Source organism: Meles meles, chromosome 3 (genome assembly GCF_922984935.1).
Source record: "Meles meles chromosome 3, mMelMel3.1 paternal haplotype, whole genome shotgun sequence".
NCBI lineage: Eukaryota > Metazoa > Chordata > Mammalia > Carnivora > Mustelidae > Meles > Meles meles.
The window spans coordinates 152,793,250-152,818,988 of NC_060068.1; the positions used below are offsets into that span (position 1 = coordinate 152,793,250).

At 38.9% G+C, this 25,739-nt stretch overlaps 1 protein-coding gene across 1 annotated transcript in view; it reads left to right on the top strand.

Moving 5' to 3' along the window:
- C9 (complement C9) overlaps nt 1-25,739 on the top strand; it is a 57,409-nt gene that overhangs the window by 14,888 nt on the left and 16,782 nt on the right. The window contains exons 5-6 of the mRNA XM_046001202.1: nt 6,548-6,686; nt 22,621-22,893. Of these exons, the coding sequence (XP_045857158.1) occupies nt 6,548-6,686; nt 22,621-22,893 (412 nt within the window). The remainder of the gene's footprint in view (nt 1-6,547; nt 6,687-22,620; nt 22,894-25,739) is intronic.

A 25,739-nucleotide genomic window follows, 5' to 3' on the forward strand; every position in this document is an offset into this window, starting at 1 on the left:
TGTGGGCCCAAGGGGCTGTTCTGTTCTGTTCTGTTCCATATAGTCAGAGAACATTCCAGGGATGACCGTGGCATAGTTTCCATTTGTTGTTATGAGCTGTTTTCAGTAATGGTACTTTGGGTAGATTTGTTGCCAGATTGTGCTCAACAGAGACACATCTTTTCCCACATCCACTGGCCTATTGACAGAGATGGCACGTGGCTCTGTTTCACTGTCCGCCATGCGATGTGTCTTATCAACCTCATAAATCTCAGTGCCTGGTTCATCATAGATGCTCCATCAACACTGGGGAGTAGACAAATAGGTGAATCAGTCAATCAGCTCATAAATTAATGAAAATAAGTGCTTCTAAAATACTGTCAATTAGCATCAGGTAAGATTGAAACTAGGTCCCTAGAAGTAAATTCAGGTTCAGGACTTAATTCCTGGGACGGGGATAAGGAGAGGAAAGAAGATGAGGGCAATGGTAAAAGCAAGGCTAATAGAGGGACTAAGGTACTGGTTCTCAACCAGGGGTGATTTGCTCCCCAGAGGACATTTGACGATGTCTGGAAACTATTCTAGTGGTCATAACTGTGGGGAATGAGGCGGAGGACTCAGGGGGTGAGGGAGCATGCCGATATCCAGTGGGTAGAGGCCCTGGATTGGGCCAGTCCTGAAAGGCACACAGTGGCCAGACCCACAGCGTCAGTAGAGCTCAGACTGAGAAACCCTATCCAGGGTAGGGGGCAGTTCCCAAGGTAAAGCCTCTGGATCAGGGTTGGCTAAAAACCGAGATGTCTTCTCCCTCCAAGCTAGATTGAACTTGCACTTGTTGAATCTCAATAAGGAAAAAAATCCAGGGTACCAAGAGTTAGGGAATGGATAAAACATTTCACACACCCTTTACTCACATATAAAATCTCATCCTAGCAGCATTGAAGTATTGCTTACTAAGTGTCTTTGGCCCTTAGCCTGAAGGTAGGAGTCTTGAATACAGTGTATGGTCTTTGTCTCCAAACACAGGAAGTTCTTTTAATAATTGTCAGTAAATGGTATGGGGGTTGTCGGACACCTTATAACCAGATCACAGCCTGCTCCAATGAGTTCTGACTCTTTCTCCTGCTTTCCTCAGGGAGAGACTGTTGAGTCCATGGTCAAAGTCCATTATGACATTGTTTTTGTTGTATTTGGGATCCAAGAAGCAGTTTTCTCCTTAATCTAAACAGATGGGCTTGAAGCAGGGCTTTGCACATATTATGTATTTTCACTCAATGCAAATTTACACCTTGTGAAAGGATATAGAAATTTTAGCCCAATTAGCTGAAATACAATCATTCATAATCTATTAGTTTTCTTTGTTCAGAGAATAGAGAAATGGATTATACAGCATTTGCTAGAAAGTTTCATAATGAGGCATCCCAGGGAGCCAGATAATTATATCATCTTTTGCCACGGTAAGGGCTGGTGACAGGGAATGACATAGGGTTGAGTCTTCAGGACCAAGGAAGAGGGTGGGGCCCCCCCGCCATGGGGAAATTTGGCTGAAGAGGTGAAAATGAAGTAGGTCCTCATAGAATAATTTCACCAGTTTTTCTTATTAAATTCCTCATTTATTGTTCATTACCATGAATAATTACCTGTAACCAGTCTTCCTAAAGTCTATTTATTATTCTCCAACAGCTTTTATTGGCATAATGCTTTGAACTTTCTTTCCTACATTTTTTTCTATAGATTTTTCATAATAATCCTGAGGTTGTCAGAGAAAGTATTATATTCACTTTACAGAGGGGAAAAAAAAAAAAAAGGAGGGAAGCCAGCAAGACCAGCTTAGTCTCTTTCGATTCTAGCAGAACTCTTTATTTTCTAGTGGAACTAAACCCAAGTTTCTCTGACTTTTAGAAAACTGTATTTTTTTCATCATGCCACCTTACCTTGGCCTCTCCCCCTATGCTCATCACCACCCACGTCATTTCCCCCCATCACTGCAAAGCCCATAAATCAACACCCTAGCTTCAAAGCAAAACTAACCTTAGAAAATGAAACTCCTTAAGTTGATTTTCTGAATTTTTGAATTAAGAGTACAGAAGAGAGGAAATCAGTAATTACTATTTAAGAAGAATTCTCAAAATGACATGCTTTATTATATAGGTGATATTCTTCAATCCTATGAACATTCTGTATTTATTTACCATGCTTGGCCATTATTCTTCCAAGGGGCTCTGGGATATATTGAATAGAAGTAATAGGAGTAAACACCCTAGTCATAGCAACAGGCTTAGAAACTGCTTCTATGCAATCCTATCTGGAAAATCTCAACAAGTCTCACCAGCAGTCATATACAATCAGACTCTTTTCACACATGAAAGTCACAAGTACCCATAGTCATTAATTTATACCTTTTTTTTTTTTCATTTGAAGGACTCCCCCTTAAATTCTTAATGCCAGCAGAATTCCCTTGTAACACAAATGTTTCCGCCTTCTGCCTTGCAGGCATTTGAGGTTCTCCAGAAGTGTTTAGGGATATCCCCAATCCATATTGTGCTTATTGAAAAAATAGAAATCCAAGCCAGCTGTAAATGATGTATGGTATGCAACAAATTACTTTTTTATGTGATCTAAGTATAGCACCCCTTCTGTGGAGGGAGCTTTCTTTTCTGTTCACCTGGCAAATTGGAACTGCTTATGGTTCTAGATGTTGGCATGAAAACAGGCATCTCTAGGTGCTGCCAAAATACACATGCTCTTTTTATTTCCCAGGCGATGACATTCCAACCATGAGAAGTTTTCATGTTTCTTGGCCGAATAAAAAAATTGGCTCATTCTAGACTAGACTGGCTGTCTCTGTAGTGGTGGAACCAAGTCAAAGGTTTTGAAACATTTCTTCCTTAGTCGTGCTTTAGACTGTGGAGCAGTTTCATTGCAATTTTCCAGATGGATGCAGCCAACTAGTCAATTTGCTGTTCTATAAAACAAAAATCTTCCAAGTGGGGTATGCATACTGTGGGATGCAAAGACTTTCTAAGGGGGAAACAGGTAAGTTTTAAGGTAATAGTTCTCTCAACTATTAGTGGCTTAACTCATCTATTGAACAAACAGTGAATCTTCAATTCCATACATAACATATTTTTCATAAACTCGGAAAGTTTAGCAACTCAGTAGGATCCAAGTTGTGAAGCCCATTCTCCCCTCTCCTCTCCCCTTTTACAATCATTTAACTATCACCTTCCAAAAGAAGAGTGCCCCCTTCACCAATCTCAGTTTTACTCTGTGGTGGAAGAACCAATCAACATTTCCAAATATTGGTGCTGAGTTGGATGCCAGTGTCTTCTAAGTCAACCCATCGCTACTTCTTTTTGAAAGATATTGTAATCAAATATCAGATAATGGGTTATAAAAATGATCCCTAATGATAGACTAGTGATCTTTTTTGGCGCAAAACTCGGAAGATCAAAGAATCAAGTGACCTTGCCATGACAAAATGCCTTCTATTCTTTTCCACTTACGTACGTGAGTAAAGTTTATCAACATTAATATCTATAAAAATGGAAAGTAGGAATACAATTGATCATGAATCTTGTCTTTTTCTAGCAATAAGTAATATTCATCCATGAAGGCAAGAACTAATCACTCAATTAAAAAAGACATCCATTCATTTCATCGAGACCCCTTTACCAAAAAAAAAAAAAGTTTGTTAACTATTTAAAATTTTTTAATATACATATATATACTGCTAATAATTGTAACTCAACCAGAGGAGTTTTAAATTATTTAGACCCAATAGTCAAAGGATACTTATTATTTATAAAATTTCAATTAATACCTTTTTGGTACAAAAATGTATTTAAAAAGTGATCCATTAAAACTTCCAAGCTAAAATAACATTACATTAAGCTAAATTTCTGTGGTGGAAATGGACTAGAAAAATAGATTGAAGAATCAAAAGGGAGTGGGTTCATATGGGAAATCTCTATATCTTTCACTCGTTTTTCCGTGAACCTAAAACTGCTCTAAAAAATAAAGTGTCTTTTAAAAAAAAAGAATCAAAAGGAATACTACAAAATGTCTAGTTGCTAAAGAAATATAAACATTGCAGGGATTGGACACCCACCATCACTATGGCATTTATAGTTCATTGGATTTTATATTTTAGAGTTCATTGGATTTTAAAAAGAGGCAAAATAACTGTAAGATGTAAATATTTATAGCATGCTGAGAAATTATATCCTTTGCAACTGCTTAAAGTTAAGATGAAAAATCTTAGATGTCACGCCAACATTGTGCAGGCAGCAAAATTTGTCATAATTTTTTATAGAGTAGATGAACAGAAAATCTGAAGACTACTGCCTGAAATCATGCCATACACATTTCCACCTGCAGGATTTTGCTCACACCGTTCCACCTGCCCTTCCGTCCCCATTCTGCAGCACCCAAATCAAATCCTGCTTCTTCTAACCTCTATTTATGACGCTGCCATGGGTTTTCTTCCTTTTGGAAACCTGCGCGGCAATTGCCTGTGCTGCTCATTGGCTTGTCAAGTGTATTTGACCTTGGACTCTTTTTTGAAATTGGTGGTTATATGTCCGACTCCCCAGTTTGAATATAATTTTCATGAGATCAAAGACTGTGTATTAACTCTTTTAATATTACTCGTTATTTACTACAAACACTACACTCTGCGAGGGTATCATAGTCACCCAAGAGTTCATCATTATTATAAGCAAAGACTAATGTCATTATTCCCTGTAAGTGAAGAGGTACAGGGTCTCTGTTAATAGAGATTTTTGAAGGACACGTTCACTATAGAACAAAGAAAATGTACTGGCTTGTTGAAGAAACAGACACAGATCATTTGTTTCCAGTGTTCCTTGTCTTTGTATCAAAACCTTAGTCATACCAAAGGGAAAAAAAATTATGACTCATTTGCTGTGGATACAGAGATGGGTGAAGAAGTGAAGCTGAAATGTTAACCTGTCATGAGGCATTAGATGTCCGAGAAAGTAAACTTTTCTTTCTTATTCAACTAAATCTGATTTTTGGCCCTATGTTAAATTTTAGGGCCATAGTATTTTTCATGAAAGATTCTGGTAGAGCAAAAAGTCAGAAGTGGTTAATTTTAACTGTACATTTAACTCTGAGAAAGATATTCCTAAATTGGCTCCTTAAGTACCTTCCTTTAAAGTTAAGTTGTAACGTCATTTTCTTTGCAGATTCAAATTTCATTAAGAATGTGATGCCAAAACAATGAACACTGTTATGCTGTAAATAAACAAATAAAAAAAAAAAAATAAAATAAAAAAAAGAATGTGCCATTTGGAGGCACCTGGGTGGTTCAGTCAGTTAAGCATCTGATTTCACTCAGGTCATGATCCCAGCTTCCTGGGTTCAAGCCCCATATCAGGCTCCCTGCTCAGTAGGGAGTCTGCTTGTCCCTCTGCCTCATTCCCCCAGCTCAAGGTCTTTCTCTCTCTCTCTCTCAAATAAATAAATAAAATCTTAAAAAAAAAAGATTGTGCTGTTTACATGAAGATGTTGTTTTTAACTAACCCACTGGCAGTAACATATTCTCGATTATTTTTCTTCCATTAACAATGGGTTTTAGAGCAAACTATCAACACCCTTTGACAAATTACTCTTGAAACCAACATCCAGATTTATAGTCCAGTTCATTGGAGTTTGGGATGTGGTCTAGAGCCATGGAAGAATTTCTGCTTTTGTGTCAAACTCAGTCATAGATGTACAGAGCAAACCCTTCCTTGACCTCCCTGATCTGGAGCCATATATTTCGGACTAGACAGCAAATGGCCGTTCCTCCAATTAACAGAAGTGTAATTCTCAAAGAATGAACTGCTCCTTGTTCATACATTGCTTTTAAGTCTACAAATCAAACTTAACTTTTTTAAAGCTAAATAATATTTCTGTTCCTGAATTAAAGCTTGCCAAATAAAAATATTTTGCTGAGAGGAAAAAGTAGAACTTTGGAAAATGCCTTGTCAGGATGCTGAAATCTTTGTATTTCCCCCTGGAAAGTATCATAGAAATAATAAAGCCTGGAGGGAATGAGGTTCTTGACAAGCAATGAGACTGCTGGAGGAAAAGGCTTATGTTTAAAGAGAATGGGGAGAGAAAGAGCCCCAATGTTGATTCATAGATTAAAAATTACATGCATATGTTATACAACTCCCCTGAGATGCTCTGTTCTCAAATAATTTAAATAGGTGGAATTACAGAGTTGGCTCTTAGCTCACTAAGGGAGGTTAGCTCAGAGTTACAGCGGTGGAATTTAGACTCTAGGAGCCAGATGGTCCCTGGTTCCCCAGTTATTGCATTTCTTTCATTGTGCTCTCAACAGTGCCTTCGTTGCCTGGAAGTTTATAAGGCCTTCCTAAGGTATGCTTGCTGCCAGAGACGTAAAGCAGAAGTGAGCAGACTCTTGCTTCTGTTCTTGATTATATCATGCATATATGGGGTGATGGGGACATGAGCCAAAGCTCTCTCTTTCCCCAGCCTCAGAGGACTGCCTTGCGTTAGCTCCTGGGATCTCTGATATTACTCTGTTCATTTTCAGGATCAACATCTTAGGGATGGACCCCCTAACCACACCTTTTGACAATGAGTACTACCATGGACTCTGCGACCGCATTCGGGATGGAACCACCCAGGTCTACTACCGCAGACCCTGGAACGTGGCTTCTCTGGCCTATGAAGTAAGTCTCCTCAGAAGCAAAAGCTTTGCTCAGCTTTTAGCTGAAAAGCCACTTCAATAAATGTAATACTAAATAATGTGAAAATTTCAGTAGAATGAGAATCTGATGGGAATATACGATTGACTGAAAAGAAGAAGACGTATAGCTTTGATCTCTTTAGGAAACTCCCGGTGGTCTACAACCAACCCTCAGTAATGTGCACCTAGTGATAGTTTTGGCAAATACCCAGACTCTATACAAAGAATCATCTAAGATTCTGATAAAACTATAAATTAAATTAATGCTGATGTAAGTACTGGGTACACTGCTCATGCTATTTAAGCTCATTTTTTTGCTAGTCTACCAAAAAAACTCATCTTGACATTGGTTTTTTCCTCAGCATTCCCCTTGGTAAAGCCTGCCTAACTAATGTAAGTGGCTGTTTTCACTCACTTCAAACCCCTCTAACTCTTGTTAAACTATTTCTTAAAATGATGTTTACTCTACCCAGTGCCACCCCAAATGTAACCGCCTTCTTGAAAGTCACGTAAATTCTCTAGAACCATCCACAGATTGGACCCCTTCATTTAAAGGATTACTAGTTATCACCATTAGAGAGATTTTTTGGGGTCTGAGCAAGATAAAAATAAAGAATAATAATTAGCTTACTCTGAAACAGGAGCTACAAAAATCTTTTTTTTCAGTGGTCCCATTGGCGATCTATACTGTTTACTTTATTCAGTTTTTGCAGTCTTTTATCACTGTTGTCACTCACAACATTTCCCAAAACACGTATACTTTTATATAATTGTAGTTAATATTTCTTTTATTTTTAATAATGTTGTAAAACAGTCCATACATATTGCAGCCTCTGGCATTCCTACTCTTCCATGAATACTAAAGATTTTACATTCTGTACTCTTCAACTGGCGTTTCTTACATGTATGACCACATTATCCTTTTTCTTTTTTTTTTTTTGTACTTGTAAGTCCAGCATAGAATCATTTCCCCACAAATTTAAGGGAACATGTTGGATTATTGACTTTTCCCCCCTCATGCCACGTTTACCTTCTTTAAGCACCTTTTTGAGGGGACGATGATCATCCTTCTAAAGGTTATTACAAAAGTTCTAATTTCTTAAAAAAGAATACTGCAAAGATAAGGTGACCTTTGTCATTGCTGATGGAGGAAGGGTTGTTGGCATCTTACTTTGTTTTTTAGTTCTCAGGTCTGCGTCATATAGTTTTCCTCTCTCCGTCCCTGTGATCAGCCTCTTAGCTTCTCTCTAGGGGTAGGAATGACCATGAGTGACATGAGATGGTCAGGGCCAGGACCTTGCCTATGACTGATCTTGAAGCTCCATTTGGAGAGAAAATCCCCTGTTTTCTCTTCTTTACAACCCTGGAAATAGATGGGTTTCTGTACTCAGTATTTTGGATTTCACAAAGGTGATGTGTTATTTACCCCGTATATTGCTTCTGTCCCACGGAAGTTGGGAGCAGCATCTCATAGCCAAGCAAAACTAATTGATGTTCACACAAAGTGGGAGAAATGAAGACTGTAGCAACTTTTTATCAGTTCAGATCAGAATAACATCTCTAAATGAGTCTTGGCATCAGGTTGATTATAAAAAAAAAAAAAAAGCAGAGAGGATTATGGGCCTGGATGGTGAGTCGGTGTCGGCTAAGGAGGAGTGCTGGTGGAGTTGGCTGGAGGCTTGCTAAAGTCCCCAGATCACCTTCTTGGTGCTACAACAGCTGGTGGTCCCCTCACTCTCGTCTGTGAGAGTCTTGGCAAGTAGCCAAATTTGTTTCTACTATACATAAAAGAACATGAGCTTATTCAATGGAAATCTCTATTTTGATTCATTAGAATTTCTTCCTACACCTTCTAATATCCAATGGGATAGTTTACTTCATTTTTTGGTGTATTTTAGTATCGTAAATGAATGCATTTTATACTTCCTTATAGCCTGTTATGCTAATACCCTATGCAATATATGTGTACACATGATGCTCAACACATTTTCGTTGGATGAATTAATTTTTAAAATCCTGTCTTTGCTACTCAGAGACAGTAATTTACTGTCTTTTATGTTTTGAAAGAATTCTACCGAACTATTGGTGTATGAGGAATATTTCTTAATAATGACGTCTGCCTCTGACACATTCACACTCCCTCAGTGCCTCTTCTCTCAAATGTGGCTCTGGTTCTCTGGCTCTCCAGAACACAGTACATAAAATGGAATCCTGGCTCCGCTCCTAAGCAGCAGTGAGATCTCATTGTGCCTCCATTCCCTCATGTGTAAAATAGAAATATTGGTGCCTATCTTGTAAAGATAAATAAGTCTAAAACAGCCGGGAAGTGACTGGCACATAGCAAACCCTCAATAAATATTTGCTATCATTCCTTTTTTAAAGAATATAATTAGTAAAAGACTTCACTACAATTTAGTGTGTAATTAGCATTCACATTACAGGTCAAGGTTTACTGGCTATCTAGTAAGTCAGAAGTAATACTGAACCACTGAAGCCTGCAATTATGGGGAAGAAAACAGGGATGGTGACATGTACAAATCAGTTACTTTTTCCTTAGCTTTCTTTGATCCTCCCCACTTTTGTTCTGGAAAGTAACAATTTGTAAATCAGATTTCAGGTTTTCATTACCATTCTCTATAAACCTGGGTCACCATGAATACATAAGATTTAAGAGATCAATGAAGAATTTTAAAATGCACCTGGATTCTAGTTGTCCTTTCCACCCCAAATCCTGCCTGAAACCTGGTGATTTTACATCCTGTGGGCTGCCAGTGTCTTCTTGTTGCCTCTTAACTTCCTGTGTCTGTTTTACCAGAGTCACTCCCATCCTTAGCCTGTGTTCAGCAGAACTGTGCTGCCCCTGGCATCTGAACATTGGGGAATCCAGCATTTAACCCTTTGCCTCACTGCAACTGGCCCATCTCTCAGCTCTCACCCTCATTTATGACCACAAATGAACTCTTGGGTCCCATCAAGACCCAATTCTTTGGCATGGCTTTCCTCCCAGTCCATCTTGCTCCTCCGGTCCTCAATTCCTTCCTCTAATCAATCCCGATCCATTTTGACCACTCTCGATAATATTATCAGTGTCCTTGCCTTCTATTCCTTCTATAAACCAGAAACACTCCAACTTTAGATGATCCCTATTATTTTTCTGGCCCTCTTGTGAACTTGTACTGCTTAGAGAAAATCATGACGCCATAAGAACTGGTGGCATTATAGCTTCACCCGGGGCCTCCACACAGCTCAGCAGGTCCACACTCTTCCCCCAAGACTGCACTACCCTGTCCCCCAGTCCCCACAGGGGTGGTTTAAAATTTCCAGCAACCCCCCTCAAGCTCCTCATCTGACCATTCTGACCTTGAGCTCAATAGATGGAGTTAGCTTCAACTTAACAGAGAATACTCAAGCCTAGTCAAGAATTTTCTAGTTTTTTCTTCAAAGTTATCCTTGTGTACAAACTTACTTCTCACTCAGTCTACCCTTAACATCTTTCTCTTCTGTCTCAGTAGAGACTGTGTCTTTCTATATGCTGGATTCCATGCCATGTACCTTGCTGATGATCCAAGGAAGCCTTCTATCAATGCTTCTCTCTTTTGTCTCCCCCGCACCGCCACTCTTAATATATAAAAAGAAATACTTCAAGACTCTCACCAAAAGAAACACAAACACAAGAAGGAAACATCCATCTCCACATATTCTTCTTATCTATATTTGCTGTCTCAATTTTTGCATTTCCATTAATTCACTAACTATATTAGTTCACTAGGGCTGCCATAACAAAGTAACACAGACTGGATGGTTCAGACCACAGAAATTTATTTTCTCACAATTTGAGAGTCTAGAAATCTGAGATTAGGTTTCTTCTGAGGCCTCTCTCCTTGGCTTGTAGATGCCATTTTTCCTGTATCTCCACGGCCTCTTCCCTCTGGTCTGAGTTATAACCTCCTCTTTTTAGAAAGGCACCAGTCGTGTTGGGTTAGAGCTCATTTTAATGACCTCATTTTAATTTAATTAACTCTTTCATGATTGTATCTCCAAATATAGTCACATTCTGAGGTACATGGGCTTTGGACTTACATACATGAATTTGGGAGGAACACAGTACAGCCCGTAACACCAAATCTTTATTACCTTTTGCCAAAGTCCATCTTGAAGTCCATCTTGAACATTGCCAATGTCCATCTTGAAGTTTCTTTTGAGTTCCCTTTACTTAGGACAGCCCTAAGACCTATAGGTCTCACCAGAGTTCCTACTTTGCCTTGTTTCACTAGTCTCTGTCTACATATTCTCCTTGGGTTGATTTCATTCTCTTCTGTGGCTTCAGTTTTCACCTCTAACCTGATGGTTTACGAATAATCTTATTCCAGTCCATGTGTCCCTCTGAGCTGGATACCTACATAGCTAGTTGTATTAGTCATCACACAGTTAACATACCCAAAGCTGATATCCACTCTTACATCCAGTTCCCTGACTCTTCCTCTTGAATTCTTCACTTAAATGGGTACAATGAAACAATGAAATGATATCTTCCTAATTACTAAATTCAAAATATGGGAATCATCCTAATGACTTCCTCTATAGACACATCTCCCTCGAAGCCTACAATATCCAATCAATCTCCAAGTTCCATTATTTTTTAATGTATCCTAAATATGTCTCCTCTTCTCCATTTCCACTGCCATAGCCAGAGCTTTAAGCATCTTTCATTTCTCAACGAAGCTGCTATGAGAGTCTTCTTACCAGCTTCAGACTTCTAGTTTTGCCCAGTTTCAATTTATTCCACACACATCAGTATGAAGATAAATGATAAGCCTGATCTTATCACTTTGCTGCTTAAATTTAGTGAGTGTTGCCTTGTAGCCAGCAGGATAATAGTCAGTCTCTGTGGAAGGGAGAAAAAGGTCATTCCTGACCTGGTTTTTGATTACCACTCCCCCATCAGCTTTCTCTTCTGAGTTCTCTGTTTTGGTTAGATGCCCCACCTGCAAATTAATGTAACAGCCTCTGTTTTCCTTTCTGTTCTAACATTTATTTTGCTATATCATATATATTCTAAGTCAAGTTTCTAGTTCTTTTATTTACTGTGGAATCCTGAGAAACTAACATTGTAAATTCTTTGCTTAAAAAAAATGATTACTGAGGGGCACCTGGATGGTTCAGTGGGTTAATGTCTCTGCCTTCGGCTCAGGTCATGATCCCAGGGTCCTGGGATCGAGCCCCGCATCAGGCTCTCTGCTCAGCAGGGAGCCTGCCTCCCTTCCTCTCTCTCTGCCTGTCTCTCTGCCTACTTGTGATCTCTGTCTGTCAGATAAATGAATAAAATCTTTTAAAAAATGACTACTGAATTAATAAATAAGTGCATGCAGTATATTAACAATCTTTACTTTTTTTTTTTTTTTTTCTCATTTTATTTATTTTTTCAGCGTAACAGTATTCATTCTTTTTGCACAACACCCAGTGCTCCATGCAAAACGTGCCCTCCCCATTACCCACCACCTGTTACCCCAACCTCCCACCCCTGACCCTTCAAAACCCTCAGGTTGCCCCAACCTCCCACCCCTGACCCTTCAAAACCCTCAGGTTGTTTTTCAGAGTCCATAGTCTCTTATGGTTCGCTTCCCCTCCCCAATGTCCATAGCCCGCTCCCCCTCCCCCAATCCCACCTCCCCGCAGCAACCCCCAGTTTGTTTTGTGAGATTAAGAGTCATTTATGGTTTGTCTCTCTCCCAATCCCATCTTGTTTCATTTATTCTTCTCCTATCTCCTACCCCCCCATGTTGCTTCTCCATGTCCTCATATCAGGGAGATCATATGATAGTTGTCTTTCTCCGATTGACTTATTTCACTAAGCATGATACGCTCTAGTTCCATCCACGTCGTCGCAAATGGCAAGATTTCATTTCTTTTGATGGCTGCATAGTATTCCATTGTGTATATATACCACATCTTCTTTATCCATTCATCTGTTGATGGACATCTAGGTTCTTTCCATAGTCTGGCTATTGTAGACATTGCTGCTATAAACATTCGGGTACACGTGCCCCTTCGGATCACTATGTTTGTATCTTTAGGGTAAATACCCAGTAGTGCAATTGCTGGGTCATAGGGTAGTTCTATTTTCAACATTTTGAGGAACCTCCATGCTGTTTTCCAGAGTGGTTGCACCAGCTTGCATTCCCACCAACAGTGGAGGAGGGTTCCCCTTTCTCCACATCCTCTCCAGCATCTGTCATTTCCTGACTTGTTCATTTTAGCCATTCTGACTGGTGTGAGGTGATATCTCATTGTGGTTTTGATTTGTATTTCCCTGATGGCGAGTGACGTGGAGCATTTTTTCATGTGTCTGTTGGCCATCTGGATGTCTTCTTTGCAGAAATGTCTGTTCATGTCCTCTGCCCATTTCTTGATTGGATTGTTTGTTCTTTGGGTGTTGAGTTTGCTAAGTTCCTTATAGATTTTGGATACTAGCCCTTTATCTGATATGTCGTTTGCAAATATCTTCTCCCATTCTGTCAGTTGTCTTTTGGTTTTGTTAACTGTTTCCTTTGCTGTGCAAAAGCTTTTGATCTTGATGAAATCCCAACAGTTCATTTTTGCCCTTGCTTCCCTTGCCTTTGCCGTTGTTCCTAGGAAGATGTTGCTACGGCTGAGGTCGAAGAGGTTGCTGCCTGCATTCTCCTCAAGGATTTTGATGGATTCCTTTCTCACATTGAGGTCCTTCATCCATTTGGAGTCTATTTTTGTGTGTGGTGTAAGGAAGTGGTCCAATTTCATTTTTCTGCATGTGGCTGTCCAATTTTCCCAGCACCATTTATTGAAGAGGCTGTCTTTTTTCCATTGGACATTCTTTCCTGCTTTGTCGAAGATTAGTTGACCATAGAGTTGAGGGTCGATTTCTGGGCTCTCTATTCTGTTCCACTGATCTATGTGTCTGTTTTTGTGCCAGTACCATGCTGTCTTGATGATGACGGCTTTGTAATAGAGCTTGAAGTCCGGAATTGTAATGCCACCAACTTTGGCTTTGTTCTTCAATATTCCTTTGGCTATTCGAGGTCTTTTCTGGTTCCATATAAATTTTAGGATTATTTGTTCCATTTCTTTGAAAAAAATGGATGGTATTTTGATAGGGATTGCATTAAATGTGTAGATTGCTTTAGGTAGCATAGACATTTTCACAATATTTATTCTTCCAATCCAGGAGCATGGAACATTTTTCCATTTTTTTGTGTCTTCCTCAATTTCTTTCATGAGTACTTTATAATTTTCTGTGTATAGATTCTTAGTCTCTTTGGTTAGGTTTATTCCTAGGTATCTTATAGTTTTGGGTACAATTGTAAATGGGATTGACTCCTTAATTTCTCTTTCTTCAGTCTTGTTGTTGGTGTACAGAAATGCAACTGATTTCTGTGCATTGATTTTATATCCTGACACTTTACTGAATTCCTGTACAAGTTCTAGCAGTTTTGGAGTGGAGTCTTTTGGGTTTTCCACATATAGTATCATATCATCTGCGAAGAGTGATAGTTTGACTTCTTCTTTACCAATTTGGATGCCTTTAATTTCTTTTTGTTGTCTGATTGCTGAGGCTAGGACTTCTAGTACTATGTTGAATAGCAGTGGTGATAATGGACATCCCTGCCGTGTTCCTGACCTTAACGGAAAAGCTTTCAGTTTTTCTCCATTGAGAATGATATTTGCGGTGGGTTTTTCATAGATTGCTTTGATAATATTGAGGTATGTGCCCTCTATCCCCACACTTTGAAGAGTTTTGATCAGGAAGGGATGCTGTACTTTGTCAAATGCTTTTTCAGCATCTATTGAGAGTATCATATGGTTCTTGTTCTTTCTTTTATTAATGTGTTCTATCACATTGATTGATTTGCAGATGTTGAACCAACCCTGCAGCCCTGGAATAAATCCCACTTGATCGTGGTGAATAATCCTTTTAATGTACTGTTGAATCCTATTGGCTAGTATTTTGGCGAGAATTTTTGCATCTGTGTTCATCAAGGATATTGGTCTGTAGTTCTCTTTTTTGGTGGGATCCTTGTCTGGTTTTGGGATCAAGGTGATGCTGGCCTCATCAAATGAGTTTGGAAGTTTTCCTTCCGTTTCTATTTTTTGGAACAGTTTCAAGAGAATAGGAATTAGTTCTTCTTTAAATGTTTGGTAGAATTCCCCTGGGAAGCCGTCTGGCCCTGGGCTTTTGTTTGTTTGGAGATTTTTGATGACTGTTTCAATCTCCTTACTGGTTATGGGCCTGTTCAGGTTTTCTATTTCTTCCTGGTTCAGTTGTGGTAGTTTATATGTCTCTAGGAATGCATCCATTTCTTCCAGATTGTCCAATTTGTTGGCGTAGAGTTGCTCATAGTATGTTCTTATAATTGTCTGTATTTCTTTGGTGTTAATTGTGATCTCTCCTCTTTCATTCATGATTTTATTTATTTGGGTCCTTTCGCTTTTCTTTTTGATGAGTCTGGCCAGGGGTTTATCAATCTTATTGATTCTTTCAAAGAACCAGCTCCTAGTTTCATTGATTTTTTCTATTGTTTTTTTGGTTTCTATTTCATTGATTTCTGCTCTGATCTTTATGATTTCTCTTCTCCTGCTGGGTTTAGGGTTTCCTTCTTGTTCTTTCTCCAGCTCCTTTACGTGTAGGGTTAGGTTGTGTACTTGAGACCTTTCTTGTTTCTTGAGAAAGGCTTGTACTGCTATATATTTTCCTCTCAGGACTGCCTTTGCTGTGTCCCACAGATTTTGAACTGTTGTGTTTTCATTATCATTTGTTTCCATGAATTTTTTCAATTCTTCTTTAATTTCCTGGTTAACCCATTCATTCTTTAGAAGGATGCTGTTTAGTCTCCATGTATTTGGGTTCTTTCCAGCTTTCCTCTTGTGATTGAGTTCTAGCTTCAGAGCATTGTGGTCTGAAAATATGCAGGGAATAATCCTAATCTTTTGATACCGGTTGAGACCTGATTTGTGACCCAGGATGTGATCTATTCTGGAGAATGTTCCATGTGCACTAGAGAAGAATGTGTATTCTGTTGCTTTGGGATGAAATGTTCTGAATATATCTGTGATGTCCATCTGGTCCAGTGTGTCATTTAAGGCCTTTATTTCCTTGTTCATCTTTTGCTTGGATGATCTGTCCATTTCAGTGAGGGGAGTGTTCAAGTCCCCTACTATTATTGTATTATTATTGATGTGTTTCTTTGATTTTGTTATTAATTGGTTGATATAGTTGGCTGCTCCCACGTTAGGGGCATAGATATTTAAAATTGTTAGATCTTCTTGTTGGACAGACCCTTTGAGTAGGATATAGTGTCCTTCCTCATCTCTTATTATAGTCTTTGGCTTGAAATCTAATTGATCTGTTATAAGGATTGCCACCCCAGCTTTCTTCTGATGCCCATTAGCATGGTAAATTGTTTTCCACCCCCTCACTTTAAATCTGGAGGTGTCTTCGCGTCTAAAATGAGTTTCTTGTAGGCAACATACTGATGGGTTTTGTTTTTTTATCCATTCTGATACCCTGTGTCTTTTGGTTGGGGCATTTAGCCCATTAACATTCAGGGTAACTATTGAGAGATATGAATTTAGTGCCATTATTAGCCTGTAAGGTGACTGTTACTGTATATTGTCTCTGTACCTTTCTGATCTACTGCTTTTAGGCTCTCTCTTTGCTTAGAGGACCCCTTTCAATATTTCCTGTAGAGCTGGTTTGGTGTTTGCAAATTCTTTCAGTTTTTGTTTGTCCTGGAAGCTTTTGATCTCTCCTTCTATTTTCAATGATAGCCTAGCTGGATAGAGTATTCTTGGCTGCATGTTTTTCTCGTTGAGTGCTCTGAATATATCATGCCAGCTCTTTCTGGCCTGCCAGGTCTCTGTGGATAAGTCTGCCGCCAATCTAATATTTTTACCATTGTATGTTACAGACTTCTTTTCTCGGGCTGCTTTCAGGATTTCCTCTTTGTCACTAAGACTTGTAAATTTTACTATTAGGTGACGGGGTGTGGACCTATTCTTGTTGACTTTGAGGGGGGTTCTCTGCATCTCCTGGATTTTGATGCTTGTTCCCTTTGCCATATTAGGGAAATTCTCTCCAATGATTCTCTCCAATAGACCTTCTGCTCCCCTCTCTGTTTCTTCTTCTTCTGGAATCCCAATTATTCTAATGTTGTTTCGTCTTATGGTGTCACTTATCTCTCGAATTCTCCCCTCATGGTCCAGTAGCTGTTTGTCCCTCTTTTGCTCGGCTTCCTTATTCTCTGTCATTTGGTCTTCTATATCACTAATTCTTTCTTCTGCCTCATTTATCCTAGCAGTGAGAGCCTCCATTTTTTATTGCACCTCATTAATAGCTTTTTTGATTTCAACTTGGTTAGATTTTAGTTCTTTAATTTCTCCAGAAAGGGCTTTAATATCTCCAGAGAGGGTTTCTCTAATATCTTCCATGCCTTTTTCGAGCCCGGCTAGAATGTTCAGAATCGTCATTCTGAACTCTTGATCTGACATATTACCCATGTCTGTGTTGATTAGGTCCCTAGCCTTCAGTACTGTCTCTTGTTCTTTTGTTTGTGGTGATTTTTTCCGCCTTGTCATTTTGTCCAGATAAGAGAATATGAAGGAGCAAATAAACTACTAAAAGGGTGGCAAAGACCCCAGAAAAATGCGCTGTAACCAAATCAGAAGAGACCCCAAATTGTGGGGGGGAGAAAGGGGATAAAAACAGCTTCTGAAAAAAAAAGAAAAAAAAAAAAAGAAAGAAAAAAATTTAAAAAATAAAACAAATAAAAAATATAAAAAAGAAAGAAAAAATATATAAATTTAGATGAACTAGTCAAAAAATGTTAAAAAAGAAAAGGGTAAAAGCTTAAAAAAAATTTAGCAGAAGAAGAAAAAAGAAAAAAGAAAAAAAAATTGAAAAAAGAAAAAAAAAATTGAAGTAGCCGCAAGACTAAAGAATCATGGGGAGAAAGCCATGAGTTCCGTGCTTTGCTTTCTCCTCCTCTGGAATTGCTCTGCTGTCTTAGGAATTGAATCTGCTTTCTCCTTGATAGATGAACTTCGTCCTGGCTGGATATTTTGTTGATCTTCTGGGGGAGGGGCCTGTTGTAGTGACTCTCAAGTGTCTTTGCCCGAGGCGGGATTGCACCGCCCTTACCGGCGGCCGGACTAAGTAATCGGCTTGGGTTCGCTTTTGGGAGCTTCTGTTCCCTGAACGCTTTCCGTAGAGTTCCGGAGGACGGGAATGAAAATGGTGGCCTCCCAGTCTCCGGCCCGGAGGAGCCGAGAGCCTTTCAGAAAGTGGTTGATTTTCTGTTTCTAGAGTTGCTGTTCTTCTTCTCTTTGCTCTCCCGTTGGATTTGTAGGTGTTTGCAATGTTTAGATAAGCTATCAAGCTGATCTCCTGCTACCTGATGTAGTCTCAGGCTGCTACTTCTCTGCCATCTTGACTCCTCCCCCCCAATTTTGGTAATTTTTAATGCAAAGGTCTATGCGACATCTAGATGAAGAGATCCTGCAAAAAGTATGCTATATAGATGTGTGGGTAGAGAGAAGGATCTGAATTGGAGACCGTTTAAGAAGCATCAACATATGGATGACCATTAAAATCTTGAGAATCCTTGAGATCATCCAGGAAGTGTACAATGAGAGAGAAAAGAACATCGAGAATGAAACCTAGAGCACATTAACATTCCAGATACAAACACAGAAAATGATCTTTTGAAGATAATGGAGAAGAACCATTGTTACCTATTACTAAATTTCAAATTACCCCAAAATTTAGGAGCCAAAAGGTTGGGAGTGTGCGGGTGGCTTCTCTCTGTACCGTGACTGAGGGTGGCTCATGAGATGGCAGTCAGTCTACTCTTTCCAGGTTCCTTCTCTCAATTAGTGAGACATGTCTTTAATAATCATAATAAAGAATGCATGTTTTTATTATCTATCTGTACAAAGTCTTAGTTGCATCTTTAACAGTTTTCCCTTTTTACCTTCTATTTCCAGTTGCTCTCCCACCTTCTTCTTTTCAATTTGAACTCTGAAATATTTATTGGTTATATTCTATCTCTTCCACTCCTAGTTCCAGAAATAATGTTTCTTTCTTTTCAAGAAGCATCAGTTGTATAAACCTTTAAATAGGACAGGTTGAGCTGACCCCTATAATATGCATGGCCTTCTGGAACATGCAAGCCCCTTTGTCCCTCTCTCAAATTTCATCTTCTCCATGTCTGCTTATTTGGGTTTTCATAAAGAAATTTGCTTCTATCCTTGCATCACTGGCCTCTCTTCAAAGATTTTTTGCTCTTTCTTCATGATGATTCCCAGTATTGGTCCATCTCTGACTGTCTATCATGGAACTGAGCCCTCTTTTTGGACTGACCCCATCTTCGCTGTTTCAGACTCTACTCACTACTGTCATCCCAGCAGAGTCAGACAGGACCGTTCAACAGCGTCCTAATGGATATCCTGACCAATGTTCTCTTACACCTGCCAGCAGTTCTCCACACTGCTAAACTGATCTCTGCCAAGGCCTCTTTCTTCTTAGCCATGTCGGGAATAAGTGCAGGTGCTTACAAATTACACCACCCTTATCCTGCTGCCAATTAACCCACAGGAAGCCAAGAAGAGCTTGGCCTTCCAGGAGAGTCAAGGAGTACTTTTCTGGTAACATTTTGTTCAGCTCTGTCCCTTTCCAGCTTTGAAGGTTGAGTAGAATTGTCTTCAGTGGCTCCTATTAGAGTGGGAAGTTAGGTTCTAACAGGATACCTGGAAGTTAGCAACATGAAAGTCATGGCCCACTGTCAGGAAGTTCAGGGGCCTATCCTGCTGCACTCCACAAGAAGCCAGAGCAAACCAGACAGGCCCAAGATGGCAAGTGCCATGACAGGAAACCCCTGACAAAATTAGGAAGAAAAAGTGCAAAGCCCGGCTTCCCGCCCCAATAAATATTCTACCCCCTAGTTAACAGCTGTCAATAAAAGATACCCAAGTGTGCAAAGCTCTCTCTCAAGCTCACCTTGCTCTCCTATCTTGAGAGTGTACTTTTCACTTTAATAAACTTTCCCACTTACAGTGCTCATCCACTGTGCTGAGTGTCTGTCCTCGAGTTCTTTTCCGAGTCATGACTAAGAACCTTCAGGGACCCATTCCGGATGGGCTGTTCGAGGCCCTAGAGCCCAGAGTCTCACCAGTTCACCCGGCAACACTTTCACTAACCTCAGATCTCAAAGCAACAGAAATCCTATTCATTTTTCAAGGCCAAGTTCAAGGCAATGTTTTCCATGAATTCTTTATTTTACTAGCCAGAATTTGTCAAGCCCTCTTTGGCAGAGTAGCATAAGAATTAACAGCTAAGCCCTAGAATAAGACTTTCTGGGTTTCAACGCTAGCTCTGCGAGCTTGGAAAAATTTCCTAACCTGTTTTCTTATTGGTAAAATGGGGATAATTACAGAAATTATATTAAAGGTAAGAAATTAAATGCCTTATTCTATGTAAACCACTTTTAACAGCCCCTGGCATAGAGTAAGCACTCAGTAAATATTAGGTATTATTGTTAGCTATATTAAAGTTTATAAATTTTTGTTAGCATCTACTATAGGCCAGACACTTTACTAAGTGATAAGGCTATAGTGGTGTGTGGATAAGAAAGACATATTCCCTGACTTTTTGGAGTTTACCATCAGAAAGTCTATTAAATAAGCAATCATAAAAGAAAAGGTTTTTCATTTTGTTTTATTGTTAAAAATTTATTTATTATTTGAGAAAGAGAGAGCATGCAGGGGGTAGGGGCAAAGGGAGAGAGAATCTTAAGCTGACTGCACACTGAGTAGGGAGCTCAATGTGGGGCTCAGTCTCAGGACTGCGGAATCATGACCTAAGCCAAAACCAAGAGTTGGACACTTAACTAACTGCATCACCAGGTACCCTGCATTTTTTTTTTAATTTTAAGAGGCATGAGAGCTTATAGAAAATGGATTTCATTGTCTATGGGATTAGGAAAGAATCCTTCAACCCTGAAGAAGTGATTTTTAAGCTAAGACTTGAAATTGGAGTAGGAATTAACCAGGTCAAACCATATAGTGTGTATATGTGAGAGAATGTGTTGTGTTTGGTTCTTGGGGTGGGGGGTAGGGAGAGGCAGATGTCAGAGAACATTCGAGAAAGTAAAGGCAGCATAAAAGAGCTCTGTGGTGGGAAGAAGCACAGGCTCTGAAAATAAAAAAAAAATGTGTCTAAAGGGTTGGAATACAGTCAGGGAGAGATTCACATGGAATAAGTTTAGTTTAGACTTGATCTTAAAGGCAGTGGGAAGACTGAAAGATTTTAAACAGGGAAGTGATGTAGTTAGGTTACTCAACCCTTTACATTGAGCACTTTTCCCAGCATGCCTAACTTCAATGAAAATTATATACATTTTAGTCATTCCCATTAGATGGGAACTTTAGCTTCCCTGTCTGAGTCCATGCAGGACAGTATAACAAAATACCAGAAACAGGGTAGCTTAAAAAAAAAACAAAAAACAAAAAACAAAAAAACCCAGAAATTTATTTCTCACAATTCTGAAGATGAGAACATCAGAAGTTCTTGAAATGAGAGATTAGAGGGCTTGTCTGGTTGAGTTAGGGTCCTCTTTTGGGCTACAGACTTCTTGCATCCTCATACAGTGGAAGGGTTTACAGAGCTCAGTAACAGAGTTACTGAGTTACAGAGCTCAGGGGTCGCTTTTATGACAGCACTAACCTCATTCATGAAGCCTCCTCCCAAAGTTCCCCCTCTGCCCAACCATCACCATGGGCATTAGTATTTTAACTATGGATTTTGTGGAGGGACATAAACATTCAGACCATAACATTCCCTGTGCAGAACTGTCGCCCAATGTACACTACGAATCCAATCTGTGACTGAAGAGATGGGTGGCTCCTTCTCAGCCAAAGTTACAACATATTGCAGAGGACCTCTGGAAAGAGTTTAACCACTGAAATTGACAAACCTCCCACTGATACCTGACAATTGTCAAGTTGACAAAGAATTCTTTAACTGAAAATTTCAATTTTTAACTAGGTTGTTTAGTTTGGGTGTTTTTTTGTTTGTTTGTTTTGTTTTGTTTTGTTTCCATGCAAAAATGAAAGTGTTAAAAGAAAAAACAGTCAAAAAGTCTGAACATCACAAAAGATTATGCAAGGAAATATAAACCTGCTCCCATTCCAGATTTCCCTTTCACAGTTCCCCTTCTCAAGGGCAAACACTTAGCTTTGTCGATTTTTCCAGTAATTCTGGGTGCACATAAAAACCTTTCTTCACTTGCTTGCTTTCCTGTTCTTTCTTTTTTTAATTTTTTTTTGTTTTTTTTATTATTTATTTATGTGTGTATGTTTGTACTAAGGGACAAGAGAGTGTAAAGGTTGAGAGTGCAGAGCTCAAGTCTTATTAACCTTTCTGCTTAAATTAATTAACATGTGTAAAATATTCAAAGCTGTACTAGGCTTCAGTCAGGGTTGGCTTTATCATTTCTTTCTTCCTTTCTTTTTTTACACAAATGGTAATATATTGTACATCTGTTAGGCAAATTGCTCTTTAATTATTAACAGATTAACATTTGAAAGCTTGCTCTGTTCTAAGTCTTTGATATATATTATCTCACTGCATTATCTCATAACAGCCTCTGGGTTGTGTGTGGTGAGTATTTCTTTTTCATAGACTAGGAATCAGACCCACAATGAGATTCCTGTGTCCTGTCCTCAGAGTCATGGAGTCCCTATCAGAGCTCAGGGATGTCACTTAGGTGTTTCACTCTTAACTCCCTTGCTCAAATACCTGTCAAATAATTGTTTTTTCTTTAATCTGTGTCTGTTTGGGGTGGTTTTTTGTATGTTGTTTTTAACATCATTTCATCATTCTCTTTTAGACCAAAGCTGATAAAAATTTCAGAACTGAAAGTTATGAAGAACAGATGGAGGTATTCAAAACCATTGTCCAGGAGACAACATCAAATATTAATGCAGATATAACTTTAAAATTCACACCTACTGAAGCAATTGAAAAGTATAAAAGTATGCCTGAAGAAGAAAAGTCTCCTCACAAAAATTTCTTCCATCCTACAGAAGCTGGGGGCAAAATTGGATTCAGATATTCCAAAAATGAGACTTACCAGCACTTCCTCTCACGTTCTTCTAAAACGGTAAGACCAAACGCTTAATACAAAGGATATAATGGGATATTTTTCAAACTAAACCAAACCCCCTGTTTTAAGTTTAAGTGTTTGGAGCAAATAGAGTTCACTGAAGAGAGAGAAAGAAAAAAATACTCAACAAATCCCCAAATATGTGGCTAGGAGTTCAGGAAGAAGAATGCTAACTGGAGAAGAGGCCCATGGGATCTGTTGTAATATAAAGGGGTGAGATGTTTGGTGGTGATGAACAGAAGAACAAGCGTGTTAAGAATTCGGAGCACACTTTTGGACTGAGATTGTGGTAATGGACTCTTGAATTTATACTATCTTCAGAATGACAATGAATAATCAGACTGAGGAATTTGGGTAATTCATCATAATGCCTTCCACTGATGACTATTTACTTACTGGAAAGTATCTCTGAAGTAATGAGGCCATGAAATTGTACACATTGCATATTACATTGGTCTGCTTACTTTGTAATCATACATTTAATTTAAGGCTTTGAAAATGTGTTTGTCCTTTAATATTTAAGTCATATTTAGAATTTTGTTTCATCGCCTTTGAAATACAGAAAACACTTTCTGTAATCAGTATGATGCTGGTAAAATGTTCATTTTTCCTTTTCTGATAACACAGTCACATGTTTAGATACCCTCTCCTCTTTTAAAAATAATAATAGTTCACTTTTAGTACTTACGTTGTGCCCAATCATACAATTGTTTTGAATGGCTCTCTACCTCGTCTCTATGTTAATATGCATACCCATCCATATTATGCAGGTGGAAAATCCTTTAAGTCATACAACAAATATTTAATGTGGCTTTCTTATGTGGCCAGGCACTGTTTCAAAGGCTTAGAATACATTTGTGAACCAAACTAAAAAAGATTCCTGTCTTCATGGAGCTGAAAGTTCAGCAGGGGGAGATAGACAAAATAAACCCAATAGCAAAAAAGCAAGATATATAGTATTTAGAAAGTGATAAGTGCTATGGAATAAAGCAAAAAATAGAATAACACAAGGGAAAGCAGGAGTGCTGGGCAAGGGCAATACTAAAAAGGAAGTTCAAGGTAGACTTCATTAAGGAAATGAAATCTGAGCAAAGATTTGAAGGAGAAGAAATAACCAAATAGTCATAGTTGGGATGATGTATCTGGCAGAAGGAGCTGTGAGAGACAAGTCTCTAAGGTGGGAGCATATCTGCCCATTGGGCCAAAGTGAACCAGAAGAGAATGAGTTAGAAAGTTTACACTGAACCGGATCATGAACGGCCTCACAGCCTGTTCTGAGTTTAGCTTTTTCTCTGAATGACATGGGAGGTCGGTAGAATTGACTAGAAGACTGACATATGTCAGTCTTTTAACTATTTTAAATGGGAAGACATTACGAGAGTGAAGAGCAAAAGTAAGAAGGTTTGTTGAAAGCTATTGCAGGAATCCAGGTGTGTGCAGATGGATAGAACAGGTATAGATTCAAGCACGAGTCAAAGGTTTCGGGCCTGAGCAACTGGAAGGCTGGAATTGCTACCAACTGAGATGGAGAACACTTTATGTAGAGCAAGTTGAAAGAAGAAAAACAATAGTTCAATTTAGAGAAAGTTTGAGATGCCTATTAGACATTCACTTGGAGAGGTGAAGTAGGAAGTTGGTGTTCTAAGTCTGGAATTTGGCAAAATGATTTGGGATTGAGCTGTAAGTTTGGGAGTTGTTCATATGTAGGGAGTGTTCACAGTCTTAGGGTTTGGTGGGATCGCTAAGAGTTAATGTAAATAGAAAAGAGAACATCCAAGACTTAACTCAAGAAATTTCAACAGAAATAGAAAAGGTCTGGCAAAAGAGGAAGAACGGGCAGAGGACAGCAAGAAGTGGCAATAACGCCCTAGAACCTCACTACTCAAAGTGTGGTCCATGGATCAGCATCATTGGGAAGCTAGAACCTCAGCCTCTAACACAGACCTACTGAATTGGAATTGCATTTTACGGGTAGATTCTGTGGGTGATCTGTCTACACTTCATTATGTGAGAGGAACTGCCCTAGAAGATAAGAAAATAAACCCTATCAAAGAAAGGAGTAACGAATTGTGTCAAACGTGTTAATATGTAAAGAAGAAGGACTAAGAAGTAACCACTGCTGGCTTTAGCATTGTGAAGGTCATTGGTGACCTTGACAAGAGAAGTTTTGCTGAAGTAGTAAGCAGAGCTGCATGACTGAATTAGATTTTAGAGGAATTGAAAACAGCCAGTATGGAAAATTCTTTAAAGGAATTTCACTTCTAATGAAGACAAAGAAATTGGTAGCAAATGATTAGACAAGTGAGGCCAAGAGATTTTGTTTTTATTATCTAAGATGGAAGAAACAACTTTATGTTTGGATGGAAATGATCTAAGACCTGCCTCTGAAATAAGTTGAGCCAAAGAACATTAACATCTCTCTGACAGTTATACCTCCTAATTTTAGCAACAATGAAAAGGAATCCAAATATGTTTTGTGCATCTTTGAGACTCCAATGAGAATTATTTTGCAGGTCATCAGAAGGTGAATTCGTATGACTTATTATGTGTTGAGTAAGTTTCTTTAAGATTATTGTTGAAGACTGAATCACTGACCATCACCTAAAGTCATACAGTGTGAACAGTTGTGCTTCTAAAACACAGGAAGTTTAGTGTGATGTTCATATACACCAAGATATACTTTAAAAAAATAGTAAAATGTTTTAAACTTCTATGCAATCAACATGTGTTAACTGAGACTATAGCAGGAGAAACTTAAATGAACCATCTACAAACTCGTAAGTGTCCATTGTAGTTTAGTTTTGACTGGGACAGTCTGGGACGTTGAAACACATAGTTCTTTG